This window comes from Pleurodeles waltl, chromosome 7 (assembly GCF_031143425.1).
Source record: "Pleurodeles waltl isolate 20211129_DDA chromosome 7, aPleWal1.hap1.20221129, whole genome shotgun sequence".
Taxonomy (NCBI): Eukaryota; Metazoa; Chordata; class Amphibia; order Caudata; family Salamandridae; genus Pleurodeles; species Pleurodeles waltl.
This window is the reverse complement of record NC_090446.1, coordinates 463,449,570-463,467,736: the sequence shown is the minus strand read 5'-3', so window position 1 is coordinate 463,467,736 and position 18,167 is coordinate 463,449,570. Positions and strand designations below refer to the sequence as shown.

The 18,167-nt window shown below is 44.1% G+C and overlaps 1 protein-coding gene across 1 annotated transcript in view; it reads left to right on the top strand.

Moving 5' to 3' along the window:
- Positions 1–18,167, top strand: part of LOC138304194 (sulfotransferase 1 family member D1-like) — a 180,114-nt gene that overhangs the window by 87,206 nt on the left and 74,741 nt on the right. The window contains exon 3 of the mRNA XM_069244047.1: positions 15,794–15,919. Coding sequence (XP_069100148.1) covers positions 15,794–15,919 — 126 coding nt within the window. The remainder of the gene's footprint in view (positions 1–15,793; positions 15,920–18,167) is intronic.

The following is an 18,167-nucleotide window of genomic DNA, read 5'->3' as shown; positions in this document are numbered from 1 at the left end:
TCTCTCTCACACTAAAACATACAAACGTGCTGAATTATCTACCAAAACCTTAAAATGCAGTCACACATACACATTCTCACCCATTCACATGTAATCAGTCAGACTCATACAGTCTGTTTACTACTCAGTTACAATGAGTTGAACTAATTTGAACCTCGCTAAATTACACCCACATTTGGCGCTTTCCCCCTTTTTTGTAAGAGTGAGGAACACTAACTTTGGCTGTAATGAGGGAGCGAGGGTCAGATTTAATGAAACCAATCAACTGATGTGACCAGATGGCTTCATGCCACTGAGGTCATAGTTATCCAGGCGTGAGCCTTCCTTTTACACACTACTGTAATCTGGGCGATTTACTAGATGCTCAGATAGGTATAAGGATTACAACTACCAGAATACATCCGATTGCTAAATTAAAGTCCAAGCCTGAAAGAATTTGTCTTTTGTGGCAAGAGATGAGCAGGTAATTTAACAAAAACACACCAATTTATTCTCCATTTTCTCAACAACACTCACTCACCACAAAACCTTTATGTTATTTTGGCCTGTGTATGTACCACATTACATATGGCCATAGGTGGCGTCAGATAGGAAGGGGGAAGGAGAGTGCCTTCATAACTTCATAGACCATCTGGGCAGTCTACATTCAAATTCAATGTTATGAGTTTTTCAAGCATGATCATTTCTACAGTATATGTGGACAGAGTTAGCATATCACCCACATTTGAATCAATATTCTGATTATGAAAGTTGCTTAAATCAATATTTGTCTAATCTTGGTGGAGTTTTCTGTCCACTAAATGAAAATCTTATCACTCCTGGCAGTCAGCATTGGCACACTGGGAGAATGAATCAGCAATGAGTAACATGTGTGCTGAGGTCAGCTGAGGACCGCAGGACTTCTCTGTCTTTTCTCAGTCTTTTTTCACAGAACTATTGATCTCTGGTGTAGTCACACCACTCAGGTAATTAAATCTGTCTTCATTATACTTATTTCAATCCCCTGTACTTTTACTGGCGATATATGTACATTTATCTCTCATCAATTTCCTATCCCATCTCTAGTGTATTTACAGCCCTGAGGTTTTTCATTCTCACTCCTCGCTCCCATACCTCACTCTTCATCCTCAAATCTATGTAATGCACTGGGGCATTTAAATATCTGTTTCCATACTTTCTCTATTTACCCTTATTGTGTTCTTATCTGGCGTATTTAAAAACCTTTATGATATCGCTCCTTTCTCAACGAAATGCTATGTAGAGCCTAGGGATTTTATAGAGTTCACTCAAATACCAACATCTGTTTAGATCAAACATTGACAAAGTCAACGGTTCTTGCCTTATCAACCAATTTGCCTTAACAGCTTTTTGCTGATCCTGTGCAGCATGATCACAAATTTCGCTGGGAGTCGGCATATAATTCCCGAGGTGTATAAATATATGATTGGTTATGCACAAGCAAGCTCCATTTTTTTTTTACTGATTCAAAATCCAAGGTGGCGGATGCTACTGTGATCGGTAAATAAAAAAATGCCATTTGAGTGGCACAAAAGTGCTTTCAGCACTGCAAAGCAGTCTGACAGCTACTGGGTCCTCCCAAAAAATAACAATATATTTTCTAAAAACACATAGACCACAACATGCTCAGGGAGCAAAGAAAAAGCGGGTGGGAAAGTGGGCAGAGGTAAGCAACAAAGAATGGGCAGAGGATGAGTGAGTAAAGGAGCGGTTTGAGGCTGGGATCAGGGAGGTCTTTAAAAAACATAAAAGCAAAGTAGGGGTGCGGGCCAACAATGGATGAGCTTGGGTAGAGGAATGAAGGAAAAACACGAAGTTGGGGCTTGAAATGGATCAGTGTTTGTGGAACAGCAAATGAAGTAGCATCTAGAAAACGTGCACTCTCATGGAAGGCTGAAGCAAAAATAAAAAAGTTCACTGAATAGGAGCAGTGGAAGGATTCAAGTCAGACAATCAAAACAATGTTAAAGAGGCAATACTTGAAGGGACAGACAAACTCAAGAAGAGGAAGGAAAGCCATTGAATATAAAGTACACAAATAAGAGTGACAAAAAAGCCATCCAACGAAAGCAAAGGGCGGGCTCAAAGCCCACTGTAAAATTTTAGTACAGTCAGGGCCACTAGAATTATGCGGCAGGGGAGGGCCAAATTATGTGGGAGGGTTGAGTAAATTATGCAGCAAGAAAATGCAAATTTTGCTGCATAATGCAGCACATTTTGTAATAGTCTTACTCCATTATTTCATCATTTTTAAACTTGGTAACACTGTCTGGGCATCGGGTCAACCCCATTAGTACCAGTTTAACATATATACCAATAAGCAACAGGAAGGTGAGAGACCAGCTTTGCAAAGGACCTTTCACCGCACAGCACCGTGTGTCACTGCATTTTTAGTAACTTTTGAACCATTTGAGCTAGAAACAATATTATTTGTTGAAATCTGCAGATTATGCAGCAGATGATGGATTATGTGGCAAATACTTCAAATCTATACGAAAATCGACACGGCCGCACAATCACATAATTCCAGGGGCCCAGATTAAAGTCCAAATTAAGTTTACAATTACAGACAGCTAAAAGCTGTCTGGCAGGCAGACTGAAGAATTAAGGCTTGAATATGTCTGACTGTACATAAACAACTAATTTACAAGCTGAAGATGAGTAACTATGCAGTGTCGGAGAAAGGTAGGTGTTAAAAACAGACATGTGGGGAGATCTTGTTGAACATTTGATGAAGGGGTGCTCATTGGAACAACAGAAGTATCATGCCCTTTTCTGGGTTAAATGTGAAAAGTAGCAAGAGAACTAATATAAAATTGAGGTAACGTGCTGAAAGAACATGTAAATGTGAAGAATCATATCTCCACCACAAAAGTGCTCTAACGTAAATTGGCATACCTCTTGCTCAACTAACCTTGAGTTCCCACGCCTCATTCAGATGTGGGGGAACCACCTGGTTTTAAACAGCAGAGTCTCAGCTAGCTTTAGTGTCAGAAACCCTTAAATTGACAGTCCATTGGCCACAGCGCAGCAGGTCACATGGCAAGTGCTCTGCCAGATTTAGCACAGAGAGTGTTTGTTTTTTCCTTCTCAGGATTGGCATGTAAGATGTGGTGGGCCGGACCTGAAAAAATGTAAAATGTCCTTGAAGCACATGGATAAAACGTGTGTGTTTTATTTTTGAGGTGGAAACAATGCTTTGTTTTGTTTCTTTGAAGCAAAATAGAATGTTGTACAGGCCACATTAAAATGGCGCACTTGTAATGTGATAAAAAAGCAACCACCACCAAAGCAGCAGGTGCACTTTAATCATAATGATTCCTGACTGCATGCCCAGCGGAGATCTCTCAGTAAAACGGGTGGCCCATCACCAATAGGCAGGTGGAGTCTGGGGAGCATTGCGGGCCAGGGTGAAAGGGGGCTCCACCAGACCACCCACTGAGGTCTAAATAACCCTCTTAAATGTTAATGAAATGGAAGTAAGCGTTGGCTTGGATATAATAATAGAGATTTTATTTTCTAAAGATGATCATTAAAAAGTGTAAAAAAATAATACAAAATAATGAAAAAAACAGCAGGACTTTTCCATCTATGAACCCATGATCTTGGACAGTGTCCCCCTATCCATCAGGACTGCTGCAATGCTGAACGAATTTAGGAAAGAGCTGAAGACTCACTTCTTTAAAGAACACTACATCACAAAGTGTTAACTGTACACATCCAGCTACCTCTCCAATGACTTGTTGACTTTATGCTAGTCTTTGACCATGTACATTGCTCCACTGCTTTGTGGCTAGGGTCGTACTATAGAAATAATATATAAATACCTACCTATTTGTTCTTGGCTGCAATGCTTCCACGCATACACAGAAAGTGTTTCACTGCAAATACACTTACTGCCACACATTGCCTCTCCTGTACAGCCTGACATGTAGATGTAGGTTGTGTTTGACTGAGCTGGGACATGCAGGTTATAATGCTACTGCTCTGCTGTCAAACACCAGCAGCAAAACATATCAGAGGACCAACTACTTTAAAAATGGCAGGGTGGACTCTTCCGTTGATATGGGATGTTACATCTTGTTCCCACTCACCTACCATCTTATCTATGAAGTGAGGAATGATGTGCTAGCTACCCAATACCTCCTCAAGTGACATGAGATACTGGGAAACTTGTCTTCTAAATTCTAACCTCTCTTCTTTTCCTCTTCCACAACCTTCTTCCTCTCTTTTCAAGAGGGCAAGGGAAACTAGTCTTGAGGCCAGGGTGATGCTAAACTATGGTGCTTCTGAAGCAGTTTCTTCATTTGATGCATAGATGTGCTACGAAAAGTCACCTTTGTGCAATTAATTAGTGCAATGTCAGATGAGTGCACCCTTGGCATTTTAATTTCCAGTTCACACTCAATTAAGTGAGGTTTGGGGAAGGTATTTTGCAGTGCTGACAAACTCAATGGGCATTGTTGGTGTTGTGCCGCTGAAACCTAGGCATCATAGCTTACTCCTGTAGTGTCCTCTTGCCTCTCGATCCGTGCTGGATGCACCTCAAGTGTGTGCTGGCTTAGTCTGGGTTTATTTGTGCCTTACCTGCACTGCTGCGGGACATGGCTGAATGACATATTTTTCAGTATATGAAACATGGATCAAGCAATGATTTGTGTCTCCCCATCCTCTGCTACAATGCACTGCTTTTGCCGTACAATATCTGCAGATTTTTTAGTTTACCGGAACTCAAACTCTTTTTCTCCAACAATTTTGAAATCATTCCTCCATTTATTGTAAATAATGAGTTGTATGTCGTCAGGAAGTTGCCTCCCCAGCACCATGACGGTGGCAGTCGCACTGCCCTGTCCTTCTCGCGACTCCAAAGAGGTTTCCTTGTCATTCCCCAACAGAGCAGGAACCTTTCCTGCTCATGAAATCCAACTGGCCACCCATGGCCACACCTTCTCTTCAAAACGGTCTGGTGTGCTGGACCCACCCCACTATCCTCCCCCCAAATGGCCTAGTGGCACATCTAACTCCTGCTCAGTAGCTTAGTCCTCTAGGTCAATGCCCGCCCAACCCTCCCCCGCTAAGGACTGTCCCCAGGACCCCACACCGTAGTGGTCCTGACCCAATGCCCCCTTTTCCACCCCAACACCTATTGTACCACCTGGCCTGACTTGCCATATACTCTGGCTGGCGGCCTAATCGAAAGAAACTGTTCCACTTCCCCTCCTTGGTGAGCCTCGCCCACTTCATGTTCATCCAACCCTTCCCATTGCTTGTCACTCCACTCCAGTAGGGTGGCACATCGTGATTCATTCGGTCTACGGGTACGCCTCCCCGCACCCACTCCATGGTCTCCTTCCACCTCCAGTGCTAAAGACATTTCCCCTGTCCACTCCAGGTCCATTGCATCCTGCATCCTTCAGAGTCTCCAGTGTCATCCTCGCCTCATTATGGAAACCTCCAGAAGCACCCTGCATGGTGTCATGCCCTATGACAGGGCTGCTCTCCTGTAAATTTCCCAGTGATGCAGAATCTCCGATTTCCTCTCTTTCCCACTGAACAATGCCCCTTGCCACGTCGCACCCTCTTTCTTCCCCTTGCCTGCTGTGTAAACCGGCAAGGGGGAGACTGATCTGTTAACCCTGACCCTCCCGCGGCCTCTCATTGCTGCTACCTGCACATTGAGTGTAGACCCTCCCTTGGGCTTGGCTGACGATCTGAGGCTGTTGCAGGCCTCCCTTCTGCCCACCCTTGCTGGTGCTAATTCCCCAACCCCGCACTACACTCGGTGCACCTTCAACGCCGTTGGATATTCCACAGGGAGCAGCAGTGAAGGCTGTGCTTCCTACATCTTATTCCACCCCCCAGTGGCCACACTTCTCGATCGAGAGCAGCCCGCCACTCACCTCAGCTCCTGCACTCCGTGACCGATGAGGCAGCGGTGTTGGAGGCTGGCCTGGCTTATAGTGGGTACCTTGTGGTACTTACACCTTGTGCGAGGTCCAGTTATCCGTTATTAGTAGATTAGAGGTGTTCTAGCAGCTTAGGCTGATAGAGGTAGCTATAGCAGATCAGCTTAGGCTGAATTAGGAGACATGCAAAGCTCCTACTATACCACTTATGTCACTTAGCACTATATCATACGAAAACACAATACTCAGATTTACTAAAAATAAAGGTACTTTATTTTAGTGACAATATGCCAAAAGTATCTTAGAGGATACAATCCCTTAGCAGGTAAGTAATATACACAAAATATACACACACAAACCAAAATCAGGTATGCAACAATTAGAAAAGTAGTGCAAACAGTGTAAGACACAATAGAATGCAATAGGAGACAATAGGCCTAGGGGCAACACAAACCATATACTCCAAAACTGGAATGCGAACCACGAATGGACCCCAGGCCTAGTGTAGTGTGTAGAGGGTTGCTGGGTTGTAAGAAAACACTAAAGGTGTCCAAGATACCCCACCCCAAGACCCTGAAAAGTAGGAGTAAAGTTACCCTACTACCCCAGAAGGACAGTCAAGTCGAGATAGGGGATTCTGCAAGGACAACAACCGAATGCAAAGCACTGAAAACGGATTCCTGGACCTGAGGACCTGTAAAGGAAGGGGACCAAGTCCAAGAGTCACACAGGTGTCTGGGGGTGCAGGAGCCCACTAAACCCCAGATGAAGGTGCAAAAGGGCTGCCTCTGGGTGGAAGAAGCCGAAGATTCTGCAACAACAGAAGGTGCCAGGAACTTCTCCTTTGGTCAGAAGATGTACCACGGCGTGCTGGAGGATGCAGATTTGTTTCCACGCAGAAAGACAGCAAACAAGCCTTGCTAGCTGCAAGATTTGTGGTTGAGGATTTTGGGTGCTGCCAGGGCCCAGGAAGGACCAGGAGGTCGCCCCTTGGAAGAGGAGACAGAGGGGGCGCTCAGCAACACAGAGAGCCCACGCAGAAGCAGGCAGCACCCGCAGAAGCACCTGAACAGGCACTTAGAATATCTGAGGACGACGGTCGACTCAGAGCAACAAAGGAGGGTCCCACGACGTCGGAGTCCAACTCAGTGAGTTGGGCAATGCAGAACGGAGTGCTGGGGACCTGGGCTAGGATGTACACAAAGGAAGTGTTGCAGAAGTTCACAAAAGCCCGAGCAGCTGCAGTTCACGCAGTACACAGGATTACTGTCTGGCGTAGGGAGGCATGGACTTACCTTCACCAAATTTGGACAGAAGGGCCACTGGACTGTCGGGGACACTTGGACCCAGCTCCTGTGTTCCAGGGACCACGCTCGTCAGGATGAGAGGGGACCCAGAGGACCAGTGATGCAGAAGTTTGGTGCCTGCGTTGGCAGGGGGAAGATTCCGTCGACTCACAGGATACTTCTTCTTGGCTTCGAGTGCAGGGTGAAGGCAGACAGCCCTCAGAGCATGCACCACCAGGAAGCAGCCGAGAAAGCCGGAAGGATGAGGCGCTACAATGTTGCTGGTAGTCTTCTTGCTACTTTGTTGCGGTTTTACAGGCGTCCTGGAGCAGTCAGCGGTCGATCCTTGGCAGAAGTCGAAGAGGGAAGTGCAGAGGAACTCTGGTGAGCTCTTGCATTCGTAATCTGGTGAGATACCCACAGGAGAGACCCTAAATAGCCCACAGAGGAGGATTGGCTACAGAGAAGGGTAAGCACCCATCAGAAGGGGTCTCTGACGTCACCTGCTGGCACTGGCCACTCAGAGCTGTCCATTGTGCCCTTACACCTCTTCATCCAAGATGGCAGAGGTCTGAGACACACTGGAGGAGCTCTGGGCACCTCCCCTGGGAGGTGCTGGTCAGGGGAGTGGTCACTCCCCTTTCCTTTGTCCAGTTTCACGCCAGAGCAGGGCTGGGGGGATCCCTGAACCGGTGTGGACTGGCTTATGCAAGGAGGGCACCATCTATGCCCTTCAAAGCATTTCCAGAGGCCAGGAGAAGTTACTCCTCCCAGGCCCTTCACACCTATTTCCAAAGGGAGAGGGTGTAACCAGGCTGCCCAGTCCCCAAGGGGGCAGAAACCCGTCTGAGGGGTTGGCAGCAGCGGTAGCTGCAGAGGAGACCCCGGAAAGCTAGTTTGGCAGTACCCGGGCTCTATGCAGGAGACCCGTGGATGTATGGACTTGTCCCCCTAATATCAGAATGGTATTGGGGGGACAATTCCATGATCCTAGACATGTTACATGGCCATGTTTGGAGTTACCATTGTGACACTACTTATAGGTATTGACCTATATGTAGTGCATACGTGTAATGGTGTCCCCGCACTCACAAAGTCCGGGGAATTTGCCCTGAACAATGTGGGGGCACCTTGGCTAGTGCCAGGGTGCCCAAACACTAAGTAACTTTGCACCTAACCTTCACTAAGTGAGGGTTAGACATATATATGACTTATAAGTTACTTAAGTGCAGTGTAAAATTGCTGTGAAATAATGTGGACGTTATTTCACTCAGGCTGCAGTGGCAGTCCTGGTTAAGAATTGTCTGAGCTCCCTGTGGGTGGCAAAAGAAATGCTGCAGCCCATAGGGATCTCCTGGAACCCCAATACCCTGGGTACCTAGGTACCATATACTAGGGAATTATAAGGGTGTTCCAGTGTGCCAATCAAAATTGGTAAAATTAGTCACTAGCCTGCAGTGCCAATTTTAAAAGCAGAGAGAGCATAACCACTGAGGTTCTGGTTAGCAGAGCCTCAGTGAGACAGTTAGGCACCACACAGGGAACGCATACAGGGCATACTTCATGAGCACTGGTGTCCTGGCTAGCAGGATCCCAGTGACACATAGGCAAAAACAAACATACATACAGTAAAAATGGGGGTAACATGCCAGGCTAGATGGTACTTTCCTACAAGCGGGCAGACAAAAACAGCTGCTGCAATGCCCTACGCGCTGGCCGCACGCCAGCCACATCCCCCTCTTACAGCAAGTCTAGGCAGTGTGCCTTCTGTAGCAGCCGCAGGGCCTGCTCCACTTTTTCCGCCGCTGACACGTTTCCACATGCACTAGTACCGCAGTTGAGACAAAGCACAAGAACTGCTCTCACAAGTGAACTTTCAATAAACGCTCTGGGACAATACTGTCAGTGAAAAACTGCCCAAGAAACTGCACAACGCTAGAAGCCCAACCACTGTGCCACCAACTACGAAACGGCATGGGATAGAAAATGCTGTCTAAGTACCTTGGGCTGGTGGGGGAGACCGGTCAGCAGTCCTCCCCAAAACCCCATTCACATAGCAAAATATTGCTGATAAAGTGGATAATGGCAATTCAAAGTCTACAGTCAAACCTATAAAAATGACTGATTATTTTAACTTATTTTCCCATGTATTGCACGATCACAATCCCAAAGTGCATTAATCATAGCACATTGCATAGTTATGCTTCTAGAGTGCTTAAATGACAGCTTGCATATCATATTGCCACCCAACCATAGTAAAAAAGAGTATGCTGACAATTCATGTTCTACAGTAAGAAATATCAAAAATGACAATACCTATGTCATCTTATAGCTCAACCCAGCCAGATTTAAAAAAGTGCATACCAAGGACTACTTTAAGTCTAAACATGTCTTTAGGGTGGTACATATAGACATCACCTAATCGTCCCAAGTATTGACGTGCATGATTAAAGTGCACAATCTAGATACATACAGCCATAGGTCTCTGCCAGTGTAAAGTACATTGAATGCACAGTCCCTCTTAAGACATGCTCTTATCACGGTTCAGCTATCACTTTGTTCAGCATGTCCACCATAATAAAATACACCATTAGCAAGCTGTAAGCTAGTCATCTCACGATTTAATGTCCTGTATCCTGAGCACATTTTAAGTGCATCATTGTACATTGCTTTATAGTAAGCCATCCATGCCACAGGTTGGGGAAAGACACTTGTCTTGACTAATTTTGCATCTCCATGTACGTTTACTTGGTCGTCTTTGGTGCATACATACCTATTAAAAGTCTGTACTCAATCAAATGCATTCACAATGTTTCATACTACCACATATGAGCTGGAAACTTCTGCATCTTTCACAATAATCATTAAGGGGCATCCATGACAAAAAACAAGAATCAAAGGATTCGTTCTAAGCTCTTCCTTTCCCCCAGAGTATTCATGGACATTCGATTATGGCCTCATACACAACTTCTTGGAATAGCTCCAAATATGTAAACACCTTTCTGATCATAATTCAAGATACAACTAAAGAAACTATAAATGGACATGGAGTTTGGCATTTGAATTTAATCCCCATAGATTTGCTGTTCCCATCAGGATAATCCATCTCAAGTCTTATGTCCTAAGCACAAGTTCCAAATCCCTACCTCTAGGGTTTTTCCTGATATGCTGAATTCCATAGTATTTCAGATCCTCCTTGCTGCCATTGTGTACTTTCCAAATGTGCTTGGCAATTACATAGGCAAAATACTTGTTTGTGATGGCAGATACGTAGTTGCAGCTTGTTCACAGTTCTTCCTACATACCTCTACATCTGTATTCTACTACATTAACCACATATTTGGTTTCTCAGGTGATCCATTGCTTTTAGAAATAGGTCTGACCATGTTGCAAAACTTTGTTTTGTTGAGACCATGCAGGCACTCCTTATATTTTGTGCACTTCCAGAAGCTGTCCCTTTTTGTCCCAACCCAGCTAGTTACCTCAGGCTTATAGTTCATCATGCTGCTACTTGGTATCAGGTCTCCAAGTGATGCAGTCTTTTTTTAAGTTGTACGTTATCTGAGGCTGGGCACTATCGGAGGCTGGTCGAAATATATATATATATATATATATATATATATATATATATATATATATATATATATATATAATGTATTTTGTTACTAATCCTAATTTTAGATGTTAATTTTTGTTATTGCTTTATAAAAAACGAAAAAAAAAAATCATGGTGTAATTGTATTATTCAAAGTAGTTAACATCTCACTTGTGGCCTTCTTTGTAGTTGTACATGGATGTTTTACCATCAAAGTGGTGATGGTATGTTACTTTTGTGACATGCATTCATCTAGTAACCAACGCTCAGTCAGATGGATAGAGCCGTGAATCAGAAAATGCTCTAAGCATGAATATTCTTTCCATTTCAATCAAAGCTGTACCATTGTAACCTTGTAAAGTATTGTCTATTTACTTCCAAAAAATAACCTATGTGTTCAAAAAAAGATGCAGCTGTCAACAAGCAGCACAATGATAAAATGGATGCAATTCCCTTGCTTTCACTGTGGATTTCAGGTGAGAGGCACACAGAAGCGCGAACCTCACCTCCTTTTCCTCATATTTCAACTCCTGTCTTCTCTGTGTTTATATCCATTAGATTAGATGTCCCTTATAAATACTCCTTCTTCACCCACATCTGCTTTTATTCCCCTGGGGTATTAGAATTATTCTCTTATTTGTAATGCTGCTGAAATGCCCTCCCAGATTTATGAGATGAATTAGGTAATCCATGTGCACCATCAAACTGGCGTTATCAATTCTGACACATTTGTAATGAGCTGTTATGGCGAATGAAGTTCCCTTCTATATTGCTGTGTCACTGAAAATGTCTTCCCAAATTGGAGGAACTTGCCAATGCACACATATCTTTTTCCTTTAATATGCTGAGTGGGATTCCCTAGTCAGGGCCAAAGTTATGACATTTTGGTGCAGGGCAGCACAGCAAGTCATCTTTCTGTGCTGCCTGCATGAAAAGGAAAGGGCAGGGATGCACCGTATCTACACAATACGTGCATTCCAGTCCCTTCCAACTGTGCTGGAGCCATATTGGCAGCTTAGTGCCAATGCAGGCACCCTTGCACCATGGTGCAAGGGTGTCTGTGTTGTCGGCAGGATTGTTTTTGTGCAGGAAGGGGTACCTTCCTGTAGAAAAACAATGCAAGGAGGTGTTTTTCTTTTTCTATGTATGCTGCAAAATATAGCACACATAGAAAGAGGAAAAACAAGAAAAAATGAAGATATTTCTCCTCATTACACCTCCCCTAGGAAGGCGTAAGGTTTTGGCTCATCTCCAGGTTTACAGGCTCCCATAAGTCTGGGGATGCATCAAAATCCATGGGTGTTGCATGGGGAAGCCCACTGAATCGCCCATGGAACGCCTCCCAAACGCAGAGTAAGGCAACACAGAGACTTATGCTGCCTTGCTTCACTACACATCTATGAGACTAATGAAAGCCACACAAAGTGGCTAAGCGTGGCCACATAGATATGGTTGAGAGCATGGACGTCATTTAGGGGTCGCCAGGGGTCACAGTTGCAACCGCTGGTTTGCCCCCTGCAACCTCTGGCACTGCATTTGTGACCCCTGGCCTCAGAGGTGGCAAAATCAATGCCAGGAACTCAGGGGCAGCTCGTCCTTATGAACATTGGTTGGGCTCCAATTTCCTTGTTTTTTTCTCAATTTTGTATTACATTTATAGTGATTAATAATATTCGCTATTATTAAAATAAAAAATGGAGTCTAGTTAGCTGGACTGTGACTCTAACTGGCAGCTGAGGTAAGTAACAAATGCTTTTAAATGAATGACGTTTATGTGTGCAGGTGAGAGATCATTTATGTGACGAGAGTGTATGTACCTGTGATCTTGTATGTATGTGTAAGCAAATGTATGTGAGTGAACGTAAGGGTCTCATGGCGTAGGATATCACTTCTGCAACCCTGACCTTTTGGTAAATTAATGTTTATGGTAGAGAGGTTTGCGCCACCGCTGCAACAATAAAAATGACACAACGGCTCTCCAAGCCTCTCATAAATATACCCCTCAATGTTTAGTGAAAGCCATCACAGTCTCCTTGGCTCTTTCACAGAACCAACGTTGCTGCACATGGTACCAGATTGATCTCTGTGGTAAGACTAAGCCAGAAACACTTTTGTAATGTTACTATCATCGCTAATGTAGACCCATTATAGAAAGCCCGTGACAGCATGATGCTCTAGATGGAAATAATTCAAAGTTGGGTGACTAGACTGCAAAAGGCACAAATCTAGGCTCTGCAGTTTTATGGAGCATTTTATGGAGGACTCTCTTTCACCATCCAACTTTAAATCCTCACTCTAACTTCTCATCATTGCATTCTTTGTGACTTATGCCCAATTTTTGGAGCAACAAAATCCACTTGGTGGAGCTGTCTGAGAAGCAGAGCAGTCTTCCAGCCCTAATCCTAGGGCCTGATTTAGAACTTGGCGGACAGGTTACTCTGTCACAATGGTGACGTATATTCTGTCTGCCAAAATATAAATGCTATTATACCCTGTGAGAGTGATACAAAGCTTAAGTAAGATTTTAAAAGCCATGCAAAGTCACTTTGCATGGCTTTAAATGGCTTCAAAAATCTTGAGTAATGTAATGCTGAGCAAATCGCTGTGTTGCATTACTCTGTGCCAGGGAGGTGTTCCATGGGTATTGCATGGTTTCGCACACAACTCCTATGTTTTGTTTACGCATTTCCAGATTTACCAAGCCTGGTAAAGCTGGGAATGCACCAAAAAGGTACACGTCCACAGGAGAAGCGTAACAAGGAGAAATATCTTTATTTTTCTTGTGTTTTCCTCTTCCTATGTGTGCTGCATTTTGCTTCACACATATAAAGAGTAAACATCTCCCAGAGCTGTTTTAGTGCAGGAAGGTGCCCCTTATTGCACAAAAACAATCCTGCTTACAACACAGGCACCTATGCACCATGGTGCAAGGATGCTTGTGTTGGTGCTAGGCAGATAAATACAGCACATTCCTGTCCTTTCCCTGCCATGCAGTGCAGCATGGCAAGGTGACTTTCTGCACTGACTTGGCCATAAATATGGCCCCTAGGTCTTATGTATTTCCTTAGTTTATGGTAGTTATGCCAATGAAGGGCCCCGGCGGATGTGACAGTCACAGACTAGTTTTCCCCTGGGAAAATTCTTGCAGGATTGATAGGTGGAGTTAGAGGAAAGGAGCATGTGTAAGGTCAGGTATAAAGAGTCAGGCAAGGTGGGTCTAGCCTCTTCCTGACTTCTAAGCACCAGTGGGGTAAGGGTATTTTAAGCAGGACCACCTACCCGCCTTACATATGTTTGAGAGTGGATTACTCTACACAGTAATTGCCAGAATAAGACAGGTTGCAGGGGTGTAGGCAGTGTGTTTGGGGGTGGAGAGTCGCATGCAAGGGCAGGGTCTTAACTTGGTCAGTAAGATTTTGGGGGGGTGGGATTCAGATTTCCCAACAATCACTTCAGCATTAATTTTAAAACCCAGTATACAGCGAACAGGGTGTATAAAAGGGGCTTAAAGGGCAGTGGAAAGGGAGAGGAATGCGGTTTGGTAAGGGTTATCAAGTGAGAGTAAACACATTATTTTGGAAAATACCAAACAATTTCGAAGACTTACAAAACAGACAAAGGGAAAGAGTGTGCATGAGTTTTTGTTTGTATGTAAAATCCAACAGACAACTCACCAAACCTGACTGAGATCACCTGTGCCCAACTATGTTCTAGAAAATACATGTATTAGGAGGGTGTAACACCCAAACACCCCCTTGAAGCTACACTCATGGGGTGGGGGGATGAAAGGTGCACAGGCAAAGGAAGATGGTGTGCAGGATTCTTCGAACGGGACTTAGAGTTTTTATTGGAGGATGTTTGGTATGAGAAGAGAAAGAGAGACTGGGGAATGTAATATATATGAAAGGTGTTTTGGTGTTCTGTTAAATGTGTTAAGGCTGATTAACTGTTTTGCAATCCTGCCCTAATAAATGGCCTTTTAAGCTAAAGGGTGGTATAGCGTGTTATTATTGCATGATCTCTTTGTCCTGTGCAGTATGTCTTGTTCATTCTAAAGGTCAGGGCCCAGGCCTTTGAGGGATCTCCTTGGTGTATAGTTTGCAGCAGCAGGTTCTTCTCAAGGGCTGGAGAGTGTCGTCCCCATGCCCGCTGCAGGCTGTGCAGGCTAATAAAAGTTACAATGAAAATATTTCATTGCCATTTTATTTTTACCGGCGCAGTGCTCACTGCAGCAGCACCGGCCTAGAGACATGAGGGGAATGTTCTCCGTTGCCGATTGGCAGCAGAGGACTGAAGCAGGGCTGACTGGATGCTCCAAAGTGCACGTCACTTTGGCCGGCTGTTTTGTGCCAGTCAAAGTGACATGCACACTTTGAAGCTCTCCACTCAGTTGTCTTAGGACAGCTGGTTAGGGACAAAGCACAGGCCTCCAGGGCCTAAAGGAGAGTCCAGCCAGCCCACTCCAATCAATATAAATGCTTCTCGCATGCTGGCTAACAGCATGAGAGCAATGTCTGGATGGTTAGGGAGCTCTTCCTCTATCGGACAGCCGAGTCAGCAAAAGAACACTGAGGAAGACGAGCAGCCAGAGGGTAAGTGCTGTTTTATTTTATATTATTTCAAATGTGTAATGCAGGTTAGTGTGTAATGCTTGTAAGTGTAGAGATTGTGTTTTATTTTGTAGTTTGTGGTATGTTTTTACTTGGCTTTTGGGGGGAAGAGATTCATTGAATTTGGGCTTTTGGAAGGAGTGGTGGTGTACTTTTGGGTTTTGAAAGGAGGAGGTGTTTGTTTCTCTTTTTTGGTCAGTGGTGGGGCACTTCACTTGCTCCATCACTTTCAAAGGCTACCAGCCACCCATGCTAATTTGCTTCCTTTGGCGGAGATAGGTGACCATGTATGTGTTTCAGTGTATTTTTTGTGGAGGAAATGATGCACCACGTGTTCTTTGCTAAGTCTGATATCTTCTTTTTTGGTCCTCTTTGTAGGGACCACTTGGGCCAGTGAAATAGTGGACTTGATTCTCAATGAAGCTGACCCACAGAAAACCAAACGAGAAGCAATCTATATCCGAGTCCCGTTTCTGGAATTTGTAGCCCCAGGAGTTCCAAAAGGTAAATATTTATACACAATTTCTTGTATGCATCGTTTGCACATATGTTGAAAACTTCTGCACAGTATTTTAAAATTTTCACACTTTTTTTAAAGACATCTTCACAACATTTCCAGATAATTTGTACACTTTCTTTCATAAGAGGTTCAGCACTCTTTTTCTAAAATGTTTTGAAATCCTTTTTTGATGTTTAAAAAATGTAATTTAATTTTGCCCAGGGGTGGCTCCTCCGCTAGGGGGGATGAGCGTCGCCCAACCCCGGCCAGCAGCAGCAGCTGCAAAACTTCTGCAATTCAATGATAATAAACTATGTTTATTATTGTTGTATTGTAGAAGGGGCATGGCCACAGGGCTGACTAGCACAGAGGGGAGGTGCTCTGCACTCCCCCTCAGTGCTCATGTATGTGCTCAGGCCGGCCAAACATATATATGCACTAAGCTCTGTCCAACCCTGCACCACAGTGCCAGGATGGAGAGAGCAGGCAGACTATCCCAGTCTGCCTTGGAGCTCCTTGGCTGGGCGCTCCAACTAATCAGAACGCTGCTGTCTTGCTGCCAGCAGCATGACAGCAGCGTTCAGATTGGCCGCAGGGCAGGCTGGGAACCTTTGCCTATGGCGAAGGAAAGAGGAGCTGCGCGGTGGTGGTATCAGATTCAGGTAAAAAAAAATGGTTTTGTTATTAAACCCCCCACCCCGCCTCCCCGCCCCTGCCGCGAGCCCCTCCTGATTATGGCATGTCTTCACAATAGCATGGTACAGAAGTAATAAATGATATGAACTCAAATAAACCAACTAGCTTTATGCCAAGTGAATTAGGATGGAGAAAGATGGTTGCGAGATACGCCAAACAGCAAGATTTTTAAGATGAGTGTGAAATTAGCAGAAAATAGACTAGAACTGACAGCAGGGTTAAGAGGTTTTCAAGGAAATTAGGGCCAGATGTTCAAAGCTTTTTTCTTATCGCAAACAGCCCGATTTGCAGAATTGGGCGTTTGCGGCAAGAAAAACGCATTTTGCGATGCACAGATCCAATTTTGCGATTCAGTAATCTATTTACTGAATCGCAAAAAGGGTTTGCGAGTCATAATTAGGAAGGGGTATTTCCTTCCTAATTGCAAGTCACGGTGCGATGTATGATTGTTTTGTAACCATGAATACTGTCACAAAACAATCACAGATAGCACCAATTTCAAACTGGTGATAAACCATTCGCAAATGGGAAGGGGTAACCAGAAGACTACTTCCCTTTTCTGAGTGGATGTGAACATATTTTTTTTTTTATTTTTTTTTTTAATTCATCCCATTTTTCTTTAAGGAAAAAGGGCGGCATTTAAAAAAGAAAACACTGCTTTATTTAAAAGCAGACATTGTGGCCTGCTCTCCCCAGCCGGCCACCATACTTGTGAGTGCGGCCATTCCCAATAGGGTTGCATATTGCGACCTACCTCATGAATATTTATGAGGTAGGTCATTTGCGACCCTATTGGGACTCGCAAACAATGTCATTGACACTGGTGTATATCAGGTTTTGCGAGTCGCTTAGACTTGCAATTTGCGAGTCGCAAATCCTGATATTTGTACATGTGGTCCTTAGTACGAGGGAATTAGAACCAGGCGGAGGACAAAACAATTTAAACCCGAAAGCCAAAACGCATAAAGATATTGGTGAAATAAATAAACGTTCTTGTGATAAATATGGATTTTTTAAAAACATCTTTTTCATTTAAAAGTTTCTTCTTTTGTGATGCAGTATTTGTATATAATGTTTTTTTCCATCTTTTAATATATGGTTGTGGGGCGGCTGTGGTGGTGGGTATTTGGCTTAACACCTTTCTTCTGGTCTGAGGCTTATGCAATTTGGGGGCAGATTTACAAGCCCCTTGTGCCTCCTTGGACCACATTAGCATTAATTTGTTTATGCTAATGTGGCCCGAGGCCAAAATCGGCACCCAAATTTACAAAGTGGCGCAATGCATGCATTGCACCACTTTGTAATCCTTTGCGCTACATTATGCTTGCGCCCATTAGGGGGGGCCGAAAAAATGGCGCAAAGAAATGTAAGAGATTTCTTTGCTTATTTTTTTTGGGCACTTTTAATGCCTGCTTAGAGAAGGCGGCATTAAAAGGAAGTACAGCATTATTTACAGTGGGCCTCAATGGGCTTTGCAGAATTAGCGTAAACATTTTTTACCCTAATCCTGCAAAGCAACGACCTTGCATCAAAAATCATGATGTTAATTCCCTAACT